Below are 18977 nucleotides of genomic sequence, written 5' to 3' on the forward strand. Positions count from 1 at the left end.
GGTCTCAGTTCACCTCATTGACAGACATCTCAGGAAACATTTAGAGTAGACAAAAGGACATCATGGAACGAATAGCAGCTGGAAGTGGAACAAGGCTGGCTTGGTGTCCTGGTTTTGGCGGGGATAAAGTTAGTTTTCTTCTTAGTGGCTGGTGCAGTGCTGCGTTTTGGATTTAGTCTGAGAATAAGGCTGAGAATTTACTGATGGTTTTAGTTTAGTAGTTGCTAAGTAATGTTTATACTTAGTCAAGGTCTTTGCAGTTTCTCAACGCCTGCTAGCGAGAGGGCTGGAGAGGCACAAGCAGTTGAGAGAGGACACAGCCAGGGCAGCTGACCTGAACCAGCCAAAGGGCTATTCCGTACCATGGGACTTCATGCTCGGTACATAAGCTGGGGGGGCTGGCTGGGGCCAGCTGATCGCTGCTCAGGGACTGGGTGGGTATCGGTCAGCGAGTGGTGAGCAACTGTGTTGTGCATCGCTTGTTTTTTCCCCTTTGTTATTCCTCTCTCCCTCTCTCTTTCTCATTACAATTGTTGTTATTGTATTTTAATTTTTATTTTATTTTTATTTTATTGTATTTTATTTATTTTAATTATTGAATTGTTCTTAACTTATGAGTTTACTTTTTTCCTAAATCTCCTCCCCATCAGGGGGAGCATGCAGGCGGCTGTGTGGTACTGAGTTGCTGGCTGGGGGTTAAACCACGACAGTTGGTCTACTGTCTCATTCCTCAAATGTCCTGCAAACTTCCCCTGAAAACCAAGAGGTACTTACCCAACTTTGTGGGAACAGCTGCAAAATCAACCAAGCTGCAGTTTCACTTGTTCTTTTTAACTTCCTACTTCATAGTCCCGCCCATATTCAACCACCTTATTAAGCTTCACTTCGTAAGCTTGAATTTATCCCAAATCCAAGCACCTTCCTCTCCTTACCTTCTGTCCTTACTTTCCTTGCAACGTACAAATTTGCCCCGGGAATCTCTGTAAGGTAACATAGGGCCAACACACTTAGGTGGAGAATATTGCCTAGTATCACATAGCACAATATGATATTTCAGAGGGGTTTTTTTTCATGTGGGCCTTCAAAATATTCTTTGGATGTTTTTCGTAGACCAAACATGCCCTCACCCTTCCCTGCCACCTTACCAATAAGCCCCGAGTAAGCGAGGAGGCAGTCAGCATAGTTCTCCTTCAGACAGCTACTAACAGACCGTGACTCAGGCTGGCAGTTTGTGAAGAAATCTGCAAGGCGAGATCTGCAACATGAAGAAAAATGCGTATCTTTAAAAATCAAGCCTGCAGGCATTCTTACCTTTCACACTCTTTTTATTTTTGGACAAGGCTTAATATTCTTTAACTTAAATGTATATTGGACGCATTTCAGCTGATGAGAGTCTCCTTCTGAGACAGATCTCTTTCCAGCATCCATTTTCGAAGCCAGAACAAGAAAGTGTAAGAAAACAGTTAAAAGGGACAGAACAACAGGGAAATGCCTACCCTATACTAAAAGAAATGCTCTGCATTTTCATGCCAAAAAATAGACAAAGAGGGATTTTATCATATGAGCAGTCATTTTGGATCTGAATTCTAACTGGAGTCTGTTATTCTACAGATTCAGAACAGTTTCTGCTGTTTTACTGATTACACAAAATTGTATATTTGTGCTCAGTAGAGTCTTCTTACTACATGATTTAAGGCAGGACCTGCTTTGGTATTACCCCTAGTTTCCAGGGAGTGGGCTTACTCCTGCTCCGGACTGTCCTGCCGAACCAGCTGGCTGAACTGGGGTGGCGGGCAGATCCAGATGGCATGGTCCCCACAGCCCCCCAGAGCCATGGCACTGAGAATTTATTTGTTCTTGTAAAATGTCCATTTATCCGAAGTCTACAGTATTGTGCCTGGGGCTGAGAAGAAGGGAATGTGTGCTCTGCATCAAGTTTTGCGGCTGAATGGCTGTATTATCTTCACATACCTCATTTACCCCACGTCTAAGATGGGGAGAGCACTGCTTACTATCAGAAAATGCTTTAAGACTAGGACTGAAACTGTACTGCAATTAACAGATTACTACCACGTTGCAAAACGAGGGTGGGGGGAATAAAAATAAAAGGACAAGCAGTCAGGAACTCTTCTGGTTATTTGTGCTTTAAAGCCACATAATGCTCCCATTCAGGTCTGTAACATTCGAGAGGCATCACTGAGGTGAATCAAGGTCCCACACCTTCCAGCTGCTCTCCTGCCCATCCTGCCCTGCTCTCCTCAGCTCCACTATTGCTGTCACTTGGACCTGTAAACTTGGAGCAATGATTTTTGTTTATTTGTAAAGTGTCACTTAGACCTTCGTCTCCATGAACAAAATTATTTAACCTTCCTACTTCAATCTACTCTTCTGTGAAAAAGGGATTAAAATGTTCTTTTGCATATACCAGCTCACAGCGATGTTTCAGGATCAGGTGTTTAATCTTTGCACAGCCCTCTCAAAATCAGGATAGTATAATCTATGAATTTTCAGCATTGCTCTAGCATTATGTAGATATGCAACATAAATGCTCTTTTTCAGTTTTGCAAAGAAAACACAAAAGTTAGCAGAAACAAGTGATTTGCAAGTTATTTACTTTATTTGTTTACATGCTCCAGAGATTAATTATCTTTGTCTGCTTTATTGTTTTGCCTATCTCGGAATGGGATTGGATGTACATCATTAATTGGCCTGAAAGTAGTGATGGGCAAACTTCAAAAGGTTCACAGGCTTAAGTTTGAGAAAGCATCCTATAAATAGACTGTATGCAAACTGCACCTGAATTTATCTGAGTTATTCTCACGACCTCTTTTTAGTTCCATCCCTCAGTAACTGTACTGACACCAGAAAATCCATGGTTGCCTTCAAACCACAGTCAACTGTAAGCTTTTCACCCCTTCCTTCCCTCATTTAACCATTTAACCTTGAGACGGGCGTTTGTACCCAATTGCTTTTAATACCTGTAAAAAGTCAAGCTCTCTACTGATCCTGCAAGATGCCCTGTATGTATACAAAAATTTCTAACTTTCCATAAAATCTCTACTTTGCTGGTGAATATATACTGTACCTACCAGGGAACACACTGAGAAGAAACGGATTCCAAGGTATGGGAAGAGATAAATAACAGCATCACAAATAAAATCTGGACAAGGAAACCCTATGTCACTGCAGTGATTCCTCTCAGTCAATAATTAAGATCATGGCTTGGATCCAGCCTTCTGAGCGACTGTGAACAAAGACAGTTGACAGTTTCTAAGGTTTTCACAAATTCTGCTAATACCTGCATGTAAGTCTGTTTAAGGACAGAATACAGTCTATTACATCTATCTAGTATGAAAAATCTTTGCCATGGTAGACAGAGCAAGCGTGTGGTACGTGTGATATTTTTGCATTTTTTTTTTAAAGTAGCTCCTCAGATTTAGATTTCATTATTTATGTGACCACAAACAAATCTTTTTGGAGATGCAATTATATGGTCAGCATCCTGATAATGCTGAAAACATTTCTTGCAATCATTTCATCATTCTTAAATGTCCAGTTCTCCCTTAGATTATTAGGTGCATTGGTCCAGAGATCAGTAATACATACCTCTTCTCTAAATGTTTTTAAGGACTAATAACTATGGAATAACACCAGTCATTTACTAGCCAGTCTGCTTAAAGAATGTATTTGTTGTAAACCCTAAAGGAGGTTAAAAATTGCTCTGCTGATCTCTTTTGCATACAGCTTGATTTCTATGTTAATTTTGGAAAAAAAATTGTGGTCATAAAAGGTAATGATCTGATAATGTTGCACATTTAAGTTTTCATAAGCCAAATATAGTTCAGGTAGCTCTGGTCCAAGCATTATTGGACATCATCATAACACCTCCTCCCTAATGAGTCATCTAAACTTCATACCATCAAAGTTCTCACTCTCTCCTGAGCTGTTAACTACACCTGATATTTATGTGGATTCATTTCCACTGGAGATAAAGATAAGGGCAGCGTATAAAAACGGAGAGAGACCTCCATTCAGTATTTTCAGCAAAGGTCTGCTGCTGAACACTTGCTGAAGATCTAGCCCCAAACATTTCCAGTAGACTGGCACTGATGAAACTATGCTCATCAGCCATACCAAAACGGTGATACTGCCATGTATCTAGAGAGAGAGAAATTAGCTGAATTAGAAACCACAGAAGTATTGCACATGATATAAAAACTGTCTGGGTAAAAGAGACAATCCTTTTAGGACGCCGAAAAAGAGCACCTGGAAGATAGCGGTCCTATAAAAAAATACACATATACTTAGGGTTAACTTAGTGTTCCTTCAGCAGGAAGCAACTTGTAGGTGGTAACTTGTGGGTAACCATCTGACCCATGACTGAGCAGTTTGGTAATCTGGAGCAGAAACAGCTTGTACCATGTGTGCCTCCAGCTGTGCACAATGTTACATGTGCAATGTACATACATGTTAACTACTGCTAGACGGCTGGATAGCGACAGGCAGTTTTACATGGCACATAACATGCAGCAGGACCACATTTAAAAAGAACTATTAATTTCTCTTTCTGTTGAATCACAAATCCTCTTTGTGCACAGCAGCATTAATGATTTTTTTTTTTCTTGCATATAAAAAAGGAACTGAAGAGAACCACCCAGAAATCTTCTTCCTAGGAAGAAAAAAAAAATAAACATCTTCTCTTTGTAGGGCAAAAAAACCACAAATTAAATGAGTCCTATCTTAGTGCTGGAAAATCTCCTCAAAGTAAACTGCAGATCTTCGGGAAAGCTTACTTTAATATTTTGTATACCACTAACTGGGAAAATAAGAATAATCCTGTTGGCAAATTCAAAGAAAATCTGCTCAAACAACAGCCAGCCTTTCTGAGAAGACGAGAAAAAAAATCCCAAACCTGCTATTCTCTAATGCTTTGTGTTAGCACCAGTAAAATGATTTGTAACAGTTAAAAATACAAAGAAAACAAAGTTAATTTGTTTTCCTTGTGATAGTGGTTCTTCAAATACTCAGCAGGATAAATCAAAACTTTCAAATTTTGCTTACCAATAACCTTTGTTAATAGCAGTATTGTGTTTAATCTGCATATAATTTTTGAGGCAATTTGGTTTGATATTAGCACAGCTTGTTGCATAGGCAACATTGATTAGATTTTCACTGGGTTTTATTCTCAAGGTTTTGTAAAAGTTCTTTGATGTTCTGAAGTTATCTTTGATATTTATCAGTTCTCCCTCTTTAATGCCGGTCAACACCGATTCAGTACTGGTGCAATATTTAGAAGCATGATGTAAGTTGCAGAAAATTTCTAAAACCCCATTTTTAATTTGGATCTGGTGGAAATCACGGCCTATTGGAAAGCAACTCTACAAACCAGACATATGAGTCGTCCCCAGGACGTACCCCTATCGCCGGGCTAGTGGGTGCTGATTTTGCTTCTTTTGCTCTCTCTGGTTGTACACATCTGCAATTGCTGGTACACAGGGACTGAGCCTTGAGAGCCTCAGATCTCCCTTATCGCTGCCTTTGCATTAGTGATCTTCAGACCGAGAAAGACACTGAATCCTTGTCTCCCACTGACCACGCACACGTACGCGGCGACGTCCGAGCGAGCGGCTACAACCACCGCCCCCCTTAACGGGCGCAGGGAGCGATGGCTGCCGTCCTCGGCACTCACTTGGTGATGTTACTGATGTTAGGTGAAGTCACTGCCAGCCACCTCTCCTTACCTTGCTGCTTGTGTTCAGGTACCTATTTATGGCTTGACAGCAGTAACAGGAAGAGTAGGTAAATGCCAAAGCTGAGTGACTGGGGTGGCTGCACTAATTAGTCGAAGTTGCTCTGGTGTCTAGACACCATTTGGCAGGCACTGTATAGTCACGTAAGGTATGTACTGCATCAATATTCAAAACAGAAAGGAAGTATAAATCTGACACTGAAAAAATTCAGACTAAGCCAATGAATATGTGTCATAGTGATAAATAACACCATTATAGGGGAAAAAAAACCACAACAAAACAACCAAGCCAAAGTACTTCGTTCATGGGGGTCAAATGCAGTATCCTCCGCTGCAGCTACAAGCGGCTCCCGTGTAGCTTGGGTCGCTACTACTTCTGCTGGGATGCAGTAGTAGCAAGAGGGGTTGGTACGTGGCCAAACTAACGGCTTCATTGTCAGAGGTGCTTTTCATTTTCTCTTTGTTTCATAAACACACAGTGAGTGGGCAGCAAAAAAATGAGGCAAATGCTACATTAGAAACTCCATCAATCGGTGAGCCTCAAAAAGCCTCGAAGCAGCTCCATCCCAGGAGAGGTGATCCTCCCAGCACTTAGTGATATAACTTTGACCCATTTTTTGTTCATTCAAAGACACCAGAGCCGTGTAATACCAATACATCTCATACCTCCTGAGTTATGTACACACACTACTGAGTGCCCATGAGCAACTACAAGTTCTGACAGCTTTTTAAATACATAGATATAGTAAACGGCAACTCCACTAATATTTTTCAGCAAGATTAGTTTTTCTTTGGCTGCTACCCTCCTCAAACAATGACAGCATCTGGCCCCTGAGGGCACTACTGTCCCTACCCACCCCTGTGGCCTCCCCTACCCAGCCTATGGCCCAGGACCCCATTCCAGCAGCCACCCCCAGCCCCAGTGATGCTGTAGGACCTTGGTTTCCAGCCCCCCCCAGCCCTGCCCTGCTCAGCCATGGGCCCCACTGAGCCAGGTCTACCCATGGGCCGGTGTCCCAGTCTGTCCCCAGGCAGGTGCCCAATACTTGGGATGCCCCTGGCTGCCCTGCTCCCTGGCCAGGGTGGTAGGACCAGCCCTGCCTGAAGGGTCCTGCCCTGCCTGTCCCAGGGGTGTCCCCATGGACCCCAGGGAGGCCTGTGGCTCATGCTGTGCCCTGACACACAGCTCTGCGTTTGTACTTTTTGGGAAGTGGGAAGGAAGGGTAAAAAAGTAAAGTTTGTTTCCCAAGACATGAATATTGAAAGCAGCTTCTCTCACAAGAGCTGGTCCAAACCTTTTGCAACACTGACAGAAATCATTACAGGATCCTGGACCCCAAACTTCAGCTACTAACCAAAAGAAGCTGCTTTTCAGCTGGGTTTGCTGCTTTTTTGGGGGGTTTTTTGTTTTTTTTTTTTTTGTTGTTTGTTTGTTATTTTAATGACTGACAGCTTAAGCCCCAGCAAATATTTGATTCTGAATTTGATTTACCTCTAAAAATTTTGTTGTTCATTTGGAAGTAAAATACAGACAATCCCCAATTATACAGCAGCAGCCTATTTGGATTGTGGAATAACTGGATACAGAAACAAACACCAGAGACCACACAAGATTCATTCAGATGCCTGGTAACATCACAAATGCTTTCTCAGAGCATCAGGCACAGACACAACAGCCCACAAAGCCGGTTCCTCCAGCCGAGCACCCACACTCAACCCAATCTGGCCAGCTGACTGCCTGTACCGTGATCCCTACCGTGTCTGCCAGTACCTGTTACCCAGTGTTTTCATTTACCGGAGCCTTCTAGACATCTAGTACCACAGGTAATGGGGGAGCTATTAGCAATTCAGTCATGCAAAATGAGTAATATTTCCAGCTATGCATATCTATAGCTTAAAATTAATAGTACAAACATTGTGTTCTTTCTATTCTATTAACAAAACTCATTTTTCTGAGTAACAAGTGTTCTAAAATAAACATAGCCCATACCCATGTTCTATTACTGTATTTTATGCAAAGCAAGATAAAGTTATATACTCTTGTTAATACAATCCTCTTCCCTTCCTCACATCATCTGCTGGGGACCTGTTAGATCTTTTTACACAATGTCTGCTACAGAAAATCAAAAGAACTTAACACTAATCTCACAGTTTATCAATGTTAGTTAAATCCTCTTAAGTGACTCAAGATGATGCCTGAGTGTAATTTTAATTTAATATATAGGTTAACATACAGACCTCCTTTGGGTTTCAGGAAAACTACTAAGCTCAAATGTGATTCTAAACAAATATGATCTATTTGCAATTGGGTTATACAAATGGGTTTATACTACTGACCTTTTGTGTAATAAAACAAATTTTGAAAAATACGGTGCAAATCCTGAGCACAGGGTAATGCAATAAAGAATTAGAACAGTGATTCTCAGATGCTGTGACACAAACCAGAATTTTCTCTTCTGTTTGCAAAAAAATTACCTCACATCATTTTTGAGAGGCCTGTTTGAGAGAACATCTGGAAAGCATTCCACAGGAAATCAAACCTATATTAAATATGTTTTGCGGGGCTCTGTTTCCTTGCATAGACTTTAAGCATGCATAATGTGTTTCTGTCTTCTCAGCTGCAAAGAAAACACTTCTCTGACAATCTTCTACAAAATGATAGGCTGAAGTGTCAGTCTGTGATTTCTATCAGGGGATGCTGGTAAGATTTCTATTTTGTCTGTCTCTGTACCAAAGCTCTCCAACAACATGCACAAATCCACTAGCTGCTTTCCCAGTATCATGAATTTGTGTATTTTCATTTTATTTCATTTTCTTTATGCTGTTTAATTTGAAGCTTCTAAATCTAAATGACTGTCATGTTTAAAGATGTCCAAGCCTTAGAGTGTCTCTTGATACCGTGTTATTCAGGAAAGAACGAGTGCATTACGGATAGAGTTGTTCTCACTTCATTAGCTGGGCAGACAGGAGTGTCTTTGAATTACAGGCTAGAAACCTAAGAAAAACATTGTCACTCTCAAAAAGCAAGCCAAAGAAATTAGCGCCACCGCAAGTCCTTGAGTGTGCCACTAGATGCTTACGTGTTTATTAACAACTATATTGTGAGTACACACTGAAAGGATGCAGTTCCAAGTACCTGAGAAAGACATCCATGACAATAATATTCTCTATAACCACCTGAATAAACTAAAATAGAATATTGCTGGCTCAAGCATGACATTTGTGGAGTTTGGAGACAGAAATTAATCTTAAAAGTCCAACACAAGCTCTCTCTTTACAAGAAAAGCTTCTGTTGGCAGTTGCACTTTTCCTGAAGTTATGTAGGGATGCTTTTTGCACAGGAAAATCCCTCAGTGGCACCACGGTATGTGTGATGGCATTCCTGAAGGGAAACAGTTTCACGTCCCTTTGTCAGAGACCTGGCTGAGAGAAAGAAAGGGTGCCCAGTGTGTGGCCTTGTACTCAGTTTTGTGGGGTCTGTAGGCACTCAGCAAGGCTGAAGCTCATCCTGAAGCTACTCTACAAACTACTCTGACTTCAAGAGTAAGACAACAAAAGTCAGAACTACAGCAGATAAAAGCAGATTAGAGTCTCTTTTATGTGAGCCCTTTTTTTCCATGCACAAAACAGCCCCATCAAGCAACAAGTCAAAAAGTTCTGACACCAACAAACCAACCTAGCATTGATCTTACTCAACATGTTTTACGTGGATTTAGATGCTATATGGATATATAATGCTAGTACAAAAACCACTGATTTGTGGTATAAGATTGGATAATAAACCATTTTTATCAGTTAAGGATGATGTAGCTGTCTTAAGAGGATTTTTTTGTTTCCACTGTCAAAAAAACCTGAATGCAGCTACTGAGGCTGAGAGCTGACAGTCTGTGATATATCCAGAGGTTTACAGAAGTTACTCTGAAAGACACTGTCCATTCTGAAGAATATTTTGCAATGCTGCATGATGGCCAGTTACTGAAATTTATCTCCAGCATTTCTCAATGCCTAATTAGAAAAGGCAGCATCATAACTGAGAGGACAACCACTGTAACTTATGCTTGAATTGGAACAAAAGCAAGCGAACTCAATATTCAAACAATACAGTTGTCATTTAAGAGAGTTCTTAGTCATATATGCTTTATAATAGAAAAGGTAGCTTTAATGGCTTATAGAATGTGTTTGAACAACTATAGTGTAAGCACCAGCATGCGAATGTAAGGTCATCTATTAATAATCTTATGCATGGGTCACAATCAACTCACACAGAAAATCTTTATTCAACAGTAAACACACACCAGAACACCTTTTCTGTGTCACTTGTTTTAAAACCAGCAGATAATCAAAGCATAGGAAACAACCACCACCTCCACCAAGAAGTCTTTGCGGATACTGGTACATTATTTAAATCTGGCTTCAACTTCAGAACAGTTACTCCATCAGTAACATGGTAGTGCTTAAAACATAATGAAAGCAATGCAATTTCTATTCAGTAAACATTAAAATGCTAAAATTTGAAAATATGCGTGTGGCTGTCAGTTGCTCGGTTGAGAAACAAAGTTTTATTTTTAGTTCCAGTGCTTACATTTTCTTGCAGCTATTTTAACAGATGAACTGCCATCAGAAATATTCTCTCACTGGGGCCTGATGTAGAATGATATAAATAACCTTTACAAAGTCCAGCATAATGGAATGGTAAAATCAGTTGACATTCTTTTAATTAGCACTGCCTGATGATTTACCTACACAGAACAGGAACAGCCAAATTCATCCCTGGAATAAATCCACACTGAAGTCACTGATGTCAGAGGAAGTACACTGGGAATGGGCTTGATATAATAGCTCTGTTATTTGCATTAAACTTAGAGCAGCTTCTTGCCTGTAGCATATACATGGTTTGAGGTAAATGAGAAAACATTTTGATTTATTAAAGAAAATGCTAGTATGCGATATATACATCCTTTTATTTGCCCCAGAAAGAGCAACTTAGCCAAATGTGACTAGGTGTACATTAAAAAGGATCAAAACTCTTCCCTTCAACAGATTTAACAGATTAGTGGGTGGAAACTACTCAAGCAAACCCGTGGATGCTAAACTCCTCTCTGCAAAAACCTTTCAACTAACAATTCAACAAATCAGCGGTAGCAGCACTCTTAATTACTTTGCTGGATGGGGTTCCAGTAAGTGCTTGCTTACCCTTAAGAACATGAGTAGCTCTAAATTTAGACCTCCATTAAAGTTTAATACCAAATTTAGTTTTCCTGGATTTCAGTATTTTTTACTAAACGTGGGTGAAGCTTCTTAATTAACATATGCAGTTTAATCGTTCCTCCCAATAAACAAACAAAACAAAATAGGTCACATTTGTCCTGCTGTAAATCCCTTCCTGGCTCATCCTTCTCATCTGTAGTCTTCTTATTTCTTAAACGATACAGGCAGTTTTCCTTTCTCACTTAGAATAACAAAACAAGGCTTTTCAGACAAAATGATACACAGAGATGAAGGACCACATCTGGATGACACAAATGCCCCCAAGATCTTAGAGCTAAAGTTTAGTGGTGGCTGTGAGAACTTCAGCCCACTGAATTTTTTTGGCTAAAAAAGGGACCGACGTGGCAGGCAGGGTATCTAAAACCAGTCTATAAAACTCTAATAATTTGTATCCAAGGTTATTTTATATTGCTGTGTGTTCATACAGACATACCTTATTTCCTCTTCCACTTTTTCAACCCTGTAGACAAGTAATAATGAATATTCAGTGCCACAGTTTGTTCTTAACCTTAAAAGTAACCAGAAAGGACTAGCAGGACCTGAGCCACGGCAGGGATACTGCCAAGGCTACACCATGCAAAACTGAGCAAAACAGCTCTGACAATGCTGAGGCATAACTTGTGTTTTACAGATAATGGGCACAAAAGAATTACACTCCCTTTTCGTGGAGACTGGGTTGCAGGAATCAGCAGAGGTTCTAGCTGACTGAAGGGATGCTGCTCCAAGAGTTTCAAGCTTGTCTGACAAGGGACCTCAGTATAAAAATGCCGTGTAGTTACTGCTTCTCGGAGCATAACCCCCCCCGCGCACGAGGCTCTCTTCATCGTTAAAGCACAAAGGGATGTGAAATTTGGGTGCAGGAATAAAGCTGAACCATTTTTCTAATTACTATAGCTTTGCATCTTTGCTTCCTTCGGAGAAATGTCAATCTCTCTGCAAGCTTTTAATCTTCAAGACTTTCTTAAGCAGAACAGAGTATAAATGAGGACTGGCCAAGCAGATCCTGGCACCACAGAATGACATCCATCTACACTTCAACAGGGACAAAGCAGTCTTGTTTTGCTGGGTGTTCTGATTTTGAGATTCCAAAGGGTTTTATGGGTATGTTTTAAGGAGGAACTGATTGATTCATTTTGAGTTTTATTCAGAGAGAAGAAATTTAAAATTACCTTTGTTTATGGGGGGAGAGGAGAATAACACTTTCTATTTTACTCTGCTAACAGAAGACATCAAGGTAATGAATCATGTAAGGGACTAGAAAGGAAGAAAATAATATGATATTGCAGCATTTTCTATCTTTACTTTGCCTTGACTTGAAAGGGTTTTGATGATTTTGCAGAGACTGCATTAATATTTTTTTCCAGGCTAGTAATTCCCCACACACATACTCTACTACACCATTACATTTTCTCTGCAGAGCACACCAGCTTCTGTCCCACCTTCCCCCAGATCCCATTTTTTGAATTTTCTTAACTGTCTTTACCCCTCACTATTAATTCATTAACACAAATTAATACCTGGGCTTTTTTCACTTAAATAAACATGTTACCTCTAGCAATATATACATATATGCATACAGGTACATGGCTGTATATGCGTGTATGTATAAAAATCATTCTTCAAATTCAGGCTATGCTTATAGACATGAGGTGAGCTTGTGGGCGTCCTACAGTATATGGGCCAAAAGGCAGCTTTACATTTTTTTCCTATCCCACTTGGCACTGTGCAGAGAAGCGAGCTTTCCTGATGCCACGCAGGGAGCAAGCAGGGAGGCCGTGCAGGCAGCCTGAGCTTGGGCTAACCCCACTACTCTGCACACATCCTACATCTAGTAGAGGGTGAGTCAGGCAGCACATGAGGTTCTTCACCCACTCCCTGACTCAGTCTCCAAACACACAACACAGACATAGCCTGCAGGTCTCCAGAAATCAAGAGTGTCCCTGTTTTAACGTCTTTAACAGCATTATAGAAACTATGTTGTTGTCCTGGTTTTGCACACCCACAGCAAAACAATCATCTCAAGGAGTTGCCAGACAGCTTTGAGTGCCAAACTGATATAAATACCCCGGAGGGATGTAAATCCAGTGCTGTTATACAGAACCATACAATGCTACTGTGTCCTTCATGAAAATAACAATTAAGCCTCATTTTAACATGTAAAGCTAGAGCCCATCCCAGACTGAGCGGTCAGGCTTAGCAGCTGGCCAGCTGAACTGCAACCACTGCAAGCTACAAGGCTCAGAAAGGGAGGCAGCACCTATGTTTTCCCACTCATTTGCTGAATTGCAGATGATCACTGGACTGTGGCAAGAGACTGAGGGAGGAAGGAACAGGCCGAGGAGCAGGTGAGGAGTCACTGTAAGTGGCTGTCAAAGAATTCAAATGCGGCAGGGAGATGGTGAAAGTCAGATAATGACAGGTCTGGAAAGAGGAGATGGAAGGAGACTAAGCAAGAGGGAAAGGCATGAGAAAAAATGAAGGGAGGAAGTGAAGAAGATGAGAGAGAAGTCTAACAAATAGAAAATTTGAGGGAAAGGGCATATTTTTTCTTCCCCTCTTCTGCTTCCCCTACTGCATCCCCCTAGCACACCCCTCCCTGCTACTTGTTAATGCTGTGACTGAAGAAGGCTCACTCCTGAGTCAAGATGCTGGGCTCCTCTCTCCTATAGCAGGACAAAAGACTGCACATTTATAACGTCTCATTGTAGACTTTCCTACAGTGTTGAACCACCCCCTCCTCTGGCGAATCTCTCTGGGGGCGTCGGGTTTTCAGGCAGTAAAGCTGTGTGTTGCAGGAAGAGCTCAGAAGCCTTAACACAGAGAAGCCGCTTTTACAAACCGGTACTGGTATAAAGCACTTGCAGGTTTGCACATGCCTTATGGAAAAGGAGCACGGATACAGTGACTCCCCTTCCACGATAAATTATCATTTAAAATGTTCAAGAGAACACAAAGAAGAAAAAATAATTTCTTGACAAGTTTTTTATGTTTTCAGGAAACGTAGCAAGCAGCTGATTTTTTGTTCTAGCTTTTTGTGTGGATGAACTCATACACACTGATGAAAATGTCTGAATACCTTCACAGTGTTCTTACACCTGTAGACGAAGATAGCTTTCATATAGAATTAAATGGGTGGTTGCAACAAAATTAAGACTGGATAGGATAAGTGACCAGAAACTGGTTAAGACATAAGAACACACCAATGAAAGCACATTTATAAAGATTTAGCTCTCTGAATACCCAGTGCTGACAATATCTTTATTGTATTTTCAGGGAGATGACCTATCTACTGAAACCCAATAGGACATTTCATTATTATCCTTCAGACATCCCACGAGGAAAAGTTATTTAAATATATTATGCAGCTATTTTATCTCTTTTTTCTTGTTTTAGTATCAAATAGCTGTAGCCAGCAACATGTGCTTTTACAGAACTAAAGGCAAAACATTAAGAACAGTATGTATTGTAGCCAAAAAGAAAGGTCCAAACAGCTGTCCTCTGAAACTAGTCAAGAACAACTTTCTGACTATTTCACCTTAAAAATGAGCCTCAATGATTTGACCAACCATTTTGAACATGGTAGTTGTGGAGGACAACATACAGGCTCTTACTAGATTCTTATATTAACAAAAAATGCCTCATTTTATGCTACCCTTCTTCTCAGATCTTCACAGCACGTGACTGAATTGATACTGTCCTTTTAATAAATAATGTGTCTGTATCATTATCATGCTGATCAGCGCCTTCTGAACATATCCAGGAGACAGAGGAAGCACGCAGATTCAAAATACAGATTACTAAAAAGACCAAACTAATGACTCACACTTTCATTACTCAAAGAAAATAGTATTTGAAATACTGCCAAATGTGACAGTGGCAAAAATGAAGCACACTGCCCTACATTTACAGCAGAATTTTTTTTTTTTAAATATGCCAGTCAACTTTCTGAAGTTTAATTGGTGGCTAAGGTGATCAGAACAGGAGGTTCCTCAGAGGTTTGAGCTATTCCTGGACAACATCATTGGTGAAAGTTTTTGACAGCCTATTGACTTTCCTTAGAAGTTCTGTTTATGTTCATAATAAAAAGGAACTCTAATGGCTTCTTTTTGTCCTTTGTTGTTTTGCTTTTCTTTTCAGTGAGCATTGACAGACATGCCTGAGAGACTCCAATCCATTTCAAAGCTGGATATGGACTGAGATACAAGCAGAGGCAGCAGAGAAATGATAATGAAAGTGAGCCATTCAGTATTCTGCTGAAGCTAAAAAATTAGGACTGTTCACATAAATCAGAACTTACTTGCATTTTCTAACGTTTCTGGTCTCTTTCCCTCGGTCAAGAGTTTATGTTATACAACAGACAGTTTTTTCTTAATTAGTCATTAATCTAAGCAAAGCATCCTACCATCTCAGTTAACGGTACCTGCAGTTTGGCCAAATCATTTCCCTGCTCTTAACTGTTTCAAAAACAGATTCTGTGATACAGGCATCCAGGACAAAGCTTTGAAAGAGTATCCACAACTGGATGTTTAAATACTTGTTTGGACAGACTCAGTTGACATTTTATACAGAATATGGGCAGATTCAAATCTTGCTTTTCTAAGCAAGCAGCATTTCTAAACTATTTGTCAGTGTACTTTCAGAAACCCTTTAGAACTTGTCTCCCTTAACTAGCATTACGAAGAAGCTTTAATAGATGTAACAGGCATGCAAATAACAGTTGCTAAATGACTTGGTTTCACAGCAGGCAAAACATACCCTCAAATTATTCTCCCATTTAGATATTCTTTCAGATTTCAAAATGAAACACAAGTTTTCAGAGTTAGAATTAGGTACCTACCGACTACTGTTTTAAATTATTCTAAACATATCTGGAATTACTATGAGGACTGATTTATCAGTGCCAATACTTTCAATAGTAGGGAGGAGATCGTCTCCCCTTTTTCTCCTCCCTTGCCCAAGTCCTTGTTTTCCTGTGGGACAAGGGGAACAAATCACACCAGCTCCCTCTAAGTGCACAAGTCACAGAGACAAAATGTCTTTTACCAAATTATGGATAAGCGGGAACAGCTCTGCTGCCGGTTCCTCCCCTCCATAACAGCAGAGAGGGAAGCTATTAAATACACTAGCAGTTTAGTCGGCCCAGGAGGTATTAACACCTAGGTGAGATGGCTCTCAGCCACCCATCAAGCTTGCTGTGCCTCCAGGCACAGGACCCGAGTGCTGCACTCACTGATTCTGCCCCAGAGCCCGCAGGCAGCTGCCCACCTGCTCCCTTGTACCAGTGCTGCCCCTCACCCTCACAGCCAGGTCCCACTAAGCCTTGGAAGAGAGCGAACTTGTTAATTTTGGCATTTTAAAGCAAAAGAACCTGTAATGAAACCTATTTTCACCTCAGTGCTGGCTGCAACTTAGGGCGAGGGGAACAGAGATTTTACCAAGCTTCCCTCTGCAGCATTGCAATAAAGCAAGCATACCACCAGACACGTGAAGTCAAATTGTACAAAATGCCATTAAAAACTTAGCTGCTGAGGCAACATTAGATCAAAGCTGACCAAAGGAAAACACAGTCATGAGAGAAGTAATGACATTAATTTAACTAAGCAATTCCTGAACACTACAGCCTGGATAATAGGAAGAAGTCTATAAAATCATCTCTCCCATTTCGTTGGCACTGTAACACACTGGATGTTTGGCAGAAGTCACAGTAAAGTGAGCGTAACTTTACTAATTAACAGGGCCTGTGTATAGGGAAGACTATATATATAAGCAAAAAGACTAACGGCACAACATGGAAATAGAAAACAGGTGGTTCTGAGACTACGCATATCCAGCTTTCATAAACTGCAATGGCATCAACTTGGAAGGTGCTGAAAGCAAGTCACTGGACCAAAATGAGAACTTTGGTCTACTATAAATCTGCTCTGATTTGGGTCACCAGGAAACCAGCTGCAGATTTCCTCTGAGTCACCGAGGGTAGGGTGCTGCTCACCTCCTCACCTCCGAACAACGCTCGGGCACACCGGAGTTGCTAGGGCTAAAGACCTGAGATCAGCAGTGAAGGTCTCATAAACAAACTTCAAAGTAAATATTTTACCCAGCATATGTAAGTACCTATTAAGATTGATATCATATCTTCAGTGTCCTTGACATTTAACAATAGTGTTTATTTCCTTGCTTGCTAGAATTGGATAATCTGCAAGGAACTGACACATTAGAAATGAGCAAGTGTCTTGGGCATAACTTCATAAATATGACATTAGCACAACAACATTCTAATATAAACACACACAGTGCTACGTAGGAATAAAGCATTTCCTAAGGGCGGAGGAGTGTGTATGTATGGATGTATCGCACTGAATAAGAGCTGTGTGACACTCTGCAGGGAACTCGGTGAAGGTGAAAGGACGCAGGGTGCCCTGTGAAGCAGTGCCCTACAAGCAACGTCCAGAGGAAAGGCCGGGAATTAGGGCAGTGAATCAATGACCCCCCAGTTGTACCAGCCCACCACTCCTGTTGGGGGAGGCGGGGAGATAAAACAATTCCAAAGCCAGAAGAGATCTGCAAAGATAATGGGATCTAGTCTACAAACGTGGACTCCTTTTCTTCCAATGAAGAACCCCACAGGTACTCTGTGCACTGTGAGCATTTATGAAATCTAACACGTGGCTTGTATCCAGTTATTAGTGCTCACATGTAAGATCAAATGAAAATAAATCCCATCACAATGAACAATTTTATTCTCCCCTTGCAACTAATGGGACATAAAAATCTTTCTGAGACACTTCATAGAGACACCTAATGAAAATTTTTCCAACCAAAAAATCCGTAAAAATTAAACCAGGCGTTTAAGGATTCCTCCATGGTGCGAGGGAGTAGCATCTTTGGAGAAGGCACACCCTGTGACCAGATGCAGGCTTGTTGCTCTGTTAAGGATGTCCTAGGCTTTTGCTTTTTTCCCCTGACTCATCCTTTTCCCTAGTGGATATTCTGACCCTTGGGCAAATCCAGCAGTACCAAAAGGTTCTCTCTGGTACCTCATCAATCACTCCCCTGCCATGTGCTATCTTACCTGCAGATGTAATTCTTCTTGCAGGATTCTTGTAAATTCAGGCAGTTTGGTTTCTCCCTGTCCTCATATGAACACACAGGAACAATAGTCTGCCGTCTCCTTTCTGTACAGGCTACGTCTCGACAGGAGCAGAAGAGCATCCCGTAGCTGTGCTTTGGGGGGACTTTGTCAAAAAATAGCCGGAGGGCCTTATGACATTTCCGCTTGTTACAGATCTCATTAGACGTGCTGCTGGTGCAGGGGGTTATGTAAGCAGATCTGAACCTCTTGCAGGTATCATTTAGGTTACAAGCTTTTGCTGCATCCAAGCAATTGTTCCCCTTTGAAAGTACTGGCTCCACTAGAAAAAACAACACAACAGCAGTAAGAAATGCGTCACAGTTATATTGTGGTTTGATGTTTGCGTTCATTTCACTGTTAATGAGATCCTGGTTACGTATTTGTTACACACAAAACTTTCAGCGCCAGCAACTGCGACCACTCACTCCTCACGTTTCCTAGGGTAATGGTTTAACGGGTGAACGACAGCACAGGCATGTGTTAAGATCAGAACGCTGGCAAATAAATGATGATTACAGCGGGCAGGCTACACTTCATCTTCATGGTAGCGGACATGCAGGATGAACATTGGGTAAGCCTTGGCCTCACTAAAAAGCTGTTAAAACCACTGGTAAATGGGAAGCAATACATTTGGCCCATCACGCAAGAACGGAGTGAGGACGTGGGCTCCTAACCCTGGCTTGATAAAGCCCTAATACTTTTTACTTTTTCCTTGAACAGCATAAATGACATTTAGTGTGCACACTGGGTAACAACGCTGAAATGTAATTTGCATACTTTGCAGAATGTAAAAGCCACGTGCCTGTTACTACAGCTTTTGAGGTAAAGCAC

The 18977-nt window shown here is 41.0% G+C and overlaps 1 protein-coding gene across 1 annotated transcript in view; it reads right to left on the bottom strand.

The window, feature by feature from the left end:
- GFRA1 (GDNF family receptor alpha 1) overlaps positions 1–18977 on the bottom strand; it is a 143575-nt gene that overhangs the window by 36985 nt on the left and 87613 nt on the right. Inside the window, exons 4-5 of the mRNA XM_005237568.4 lie at positions 18087–18426; positions 1146–1255 (exon numbers count right to left, since the gene is read on the bottom strand). Coding sequence (XP_005237625.1) covers positions 1146–1255; positions 18087–18426 — 450 coding nt within the window. The remainder of the gene's footprint in view (positions 1–1145; positions 1256–18086; positions 18427–18977) is intronic.

This window comes from Falco peregrinus, chromosome 1, assembly GCF_023634155.1.
Source record: "Falco peregrinus isolate bFalPer1 chromosome 1, bFalPer1.pri, whole genome shotgun sequence".
Classification (NCBI taxonomy): domain Eukaryota; kingdom Metazoa; phylum Chordata; class Aves; order Falconiformes; family Falconidae; genus Falco; species Falco peregrinus.